Genomic DNA, 3,446 nt, shown 5'->3' with positions numbered 1-3,446 from the left:
CATTCCTGGCATCCCGGGGATTCCAGGCACAACTGTGATGGGACCACCTGGCCCTCCTGGCCCCCCAGGCCCTCAGGGACCTCCTGGGCTGCAGGGCCCCTCAGGTAAGCCCCTCGTCCCCTTCTCTGCTCCCAGCCCCTGCACTGGCATGGAAGTGGTAGAATCACCATCCCTGGAGGTGTTTCAAAATCACCTGGATGTGGTGCTGAGGGACCATGTGCCCTTCCAGCCAAGAGGGCTTTGTCATCCTGGGGTGCATCAAGAAGAGCCTGTGCAGCAGGTGAAGGGAGGTTCTTCCCCTCTGTTCTGCCCTGGGGAGGCCTCACCTGGAGCCCTGGGGGCAGGTCTGGGCTCCCAGTTCCAGAAGGACAAGGAGCTACTGGAGAGAGTCCATCCCAGGGCACTGAGAAGCACAGAATCACAGAATCCCCAAGGCTGGAAAAGACCTTTAAGATCATCAAGTCCAGCCTATGGCCAACACCCCCACATCACCAGCCCAGGGCACCAAGTGCCACCTCCAGCCTTTCCTGGAACACCTCCAGGGATGGTGCCTCCACCACTTGCCTGGGCAGTCCATCCCAGTGTCTGATCACCCTTTCCATAGGGAAGTGCCTCCTGATATCCAACCTAAACCTCCCCTGGAGCAGCTTCAGGCCAGGCTCTCTGGTCCTGTCACTGGTTGCCTGGAAGAAAAGCCCAGACCCCCCTGACCACAACCTCCCTTCAGGTGGTCGAAGAGAGTGAGAAGTTCCCCCTCAGGCTCCTCCAGGCCAAACACCCCCAGCTCCCTCAGCCTCTCCCTGTAAGACTTTCCCTCCAGTCCCTTCACCAGCCTCGTTGTCCCCTCTGGACCTGCCCCAGCACCTCAAGGTCCTTCTTGCAGTGAGGGGCCCAGAGCTGGACACAGAGCTCAAGGCTTCACCAGTGCTGAGCACAAGGGGAGAATCACATCCCTGCTCCTGCTGGCCACACCATTCCTGACACGAGCCAAAGCAGAGGGCAGGAGCAGCACAAGGTCCTTAACACTCCCAGGTGCTGCCCACAGGCATCTCCTCTCTCATAGAGATTTGGCTCTGAGAGGAGAGGGATTTCAGCACCCAGCGTGGATGCACTGGCTGCCCTGAGCTGCTGCAGAGTGAAACTTGTTATCTGTACAGCCAAGAGGCTTTATGGCCACTGCTGATCAGAAGGGTTGTGTGATTTGTGCTTCTAGTAGAAACTGGTTGAATAACGTTGGGGCATTTTACTGGTGACAGAAATGCAGGGATGCAACAGGAGAAAGGAGGATGGCTTTTGTTTTTCCTTGTTTATGTCCTTTTCCAAGTGATGCTGTTACTTGTTGTCCTGCTAAAAGTGGGGGTTGGATGGTTTCTGTGGGGTGAGAGAAGTGTGATGTGTGGGGGTGGTTGGTGCAGCCCTTCCCAGCTTCCTCTTCAATGGTGTGAAATTGCATTTTGCAGGTGCCACAGACAAGGGCGGCTCCAGAGACATCCAGGTTGGTTGACCTTCCACGGGGAAAAACCCCACTTTGGCGGGATTTTTGTCACTGTTCCCCTTTAGCTCTGGGGAAAAAAAACAAAACAAACACCCCCTTCCTGCATGTCCTAAATCCTGGCTCAAAGAGGCTCCCCGAGCCCACCCTTGTGTTGCTCAAAAGAAAGCTGTGCTAGTCTGGCTGGGGCTTCTCACCTCTTCTCCAGCACTTGGACACGTTGCAGGCAGCTTCTCTGATATCTTTTTTTTCATTTATGAAGAGCATGAATGATCTCAGGGCACTGTCATCCCTCTGTACTGGTCACCAGGGCAGTGGAGGTGTGGCCAGGGACTGTAAAATGACCCAGTGTTTCCCATTCGTGTCTAATCCCTCCTGTCTCCTCCTTGCAGCCAGCTGTGGTCCACCTTCAAGGCCAGGGCTCTGCAATCCAAGTGAAGAATGGTAAGGATCTCATCCTGCCCCTGGAGCCTCGTAGCTGGGTCTAGGTCCCACCTATAACTTGGGACCCCTGCTGTTGCCCTCCCCTGTGACAGCCTGACCCCCCTGCCCAGCCCCTCAGAGGACTCTTCTGTCTGGTCTCCATCCGTGTTTCTCACCTCTGAGATCACCTGTATCCTGTGCATCCCAGCAATTCTGTCCCACTGCATCTCCCTTCTCCCTGACCTCCAATGCATGATGTGCCCCCTCCAGCCTGCTGTTGTACCATCCCTTCTCCTCAGCCCCTCCATGGCCACCCCTCTGTCCCACCCTGTTCTCTCCAGCCCTTGATGTGTCCGTTTCCTGTCTCAGCCCTGTCAGCCTGAGTTTTTCTCCAGTTCTCCCTGGGATTTCTGGCAGGGGAAGGCACAGCTGTAGTGAGGTCATGGAGGTGCACAGCCTTCAGCTCCTCCTGCCCCACACTGCTGGCCTGCCCACACTCTGCTGCATCTCTACCCCCACCAAGAGCTTTTAAGCTCAAGTCCTGCCCAGCCATTTCACATCCATGGGCAGCTCTTTGCTCTCCTCCTTCCTCCCTGGATCCCTGTCTAATTTCTGCTGGAGTTCCTGTTCTGCTTGCCAACAGCTGGGTCTCATTCATTAGCTGCTGCCTCCCTGCTCACAATGTCTGGCTGTGCTGGAGAGGAGCTGGCTGGCTTGTTCCCTGCCTGAGTCACCACGTGCAGCTCCTCAGGGAGTGTGGCCAGCAACCCTGGTGCACATACCCCTGTCCCAAAGCTGGAGGGCTGTATCTCCTGAGGGTTGGTGGAACTCCTATGGGTTGGTGGAACTGGGTTGGTGGAGCTCCTGTGGATTGGTGGAGCTTCTATGGGTTGGTGGAGCTCCTGAGGGTTGGTGGAGCTCCTGTGGGTTGGTGGAGCTCCTGAGGGTTGGTGGAGCTCCTATGGGTTGGTGGAGCTCCTATGGGTTGGTGGAGCTCCTGTGGGTTGGTGGAGCTCCTGTGGGTTGGTGGAGCTCCTGTGGGTTGGTGGAGCTCCTGTGGGTTGGTGGAGCTCCTGTGGGTTGGTGGAGCTCCTGTGGGTTGGTGGAGCTCCTGTGGGTTGGTGGAGCTCCTGTGGGTTGGTGGAGCTCCTGTGGGTTGGTGGAGCTCCTGTGGGTTGGTGGAGCTCCTGTGGGTTGGTGGAGCTCCTGTGGGTTGGTGGAGCTCCTGTGGGTTGGTGGAGCTCCTGTGGGTTGGTGGAGCTCCTGTGGGTTGGTGGAGCTCCTGTGGGTTGGTGGAGCTCCTGTGGGTTGGTGGAGCTCCTGTGGGTTGGTGGAGCTCCTGAGGGTTGGTGGAGCTCCTGTGGGTTGGTGGAGCTCCTGTGGGTTGGTGGAGCTCCTGTGGGTTGGTGGAGCTCCTGAGGGTTGGTGGAGCTCCTGTGGGTTGGTGGAGCTGGGACAGGAGCCTTGTCCACCCAGTCCTGCCCCGTGCCAGAGCGTGCACACCTCTGGCAGAGTGGGAATTGGACTCTGA

General features: G+C 57.5%; 1 protein-coding gene across 1 annotated transcript in view; it reads left to right on the top strand.

Annotated features, from left to right (window-relative positions):
• Positions 1-3,446, top strand: part of EDA (ectodysplasin A) — a 106,928-nt gene that overhangs the window by 98,126 nt on the left and 5,356 nt on the right. Inside the window, exons 4-6 of the mRNA XM_009996627.1 lie at positions 3-104; positions 1,461-1,495; positions 1,885-1,936. Of these exons, the coding sequence (XP_009994929.1) occupies positions 3-104; positions 1,461-1,495; positions 1,885-1,936 (189 nt within the window). The remainder of the gene's footprint in view (positions 1-2; positions 105-1,460; positions 1,496-1,884; positions 1,937-3,446) is intronic.

This window comes from Chaetura pelagica, unplaced genomic scaffold (genome assembly GCF_000747805.2).
Source record: "Chaetura pelagica isolate M959 unplaced genomic scaffold, ChaPel_1.0 scaffold103, whole genome shotgun sequence".
NCBI classification, from domain to species: domain Eukaryota; kingdom Metazoa; phylum Chordata; class Aves; order Apodiformes; family Apodidae; genus Chaetura; species Chaetura pelagica.
Note: the sequence above shows the minus strand (reverse complement) of the source record. Positions and strands in the feature narration are given on the sequence as shown.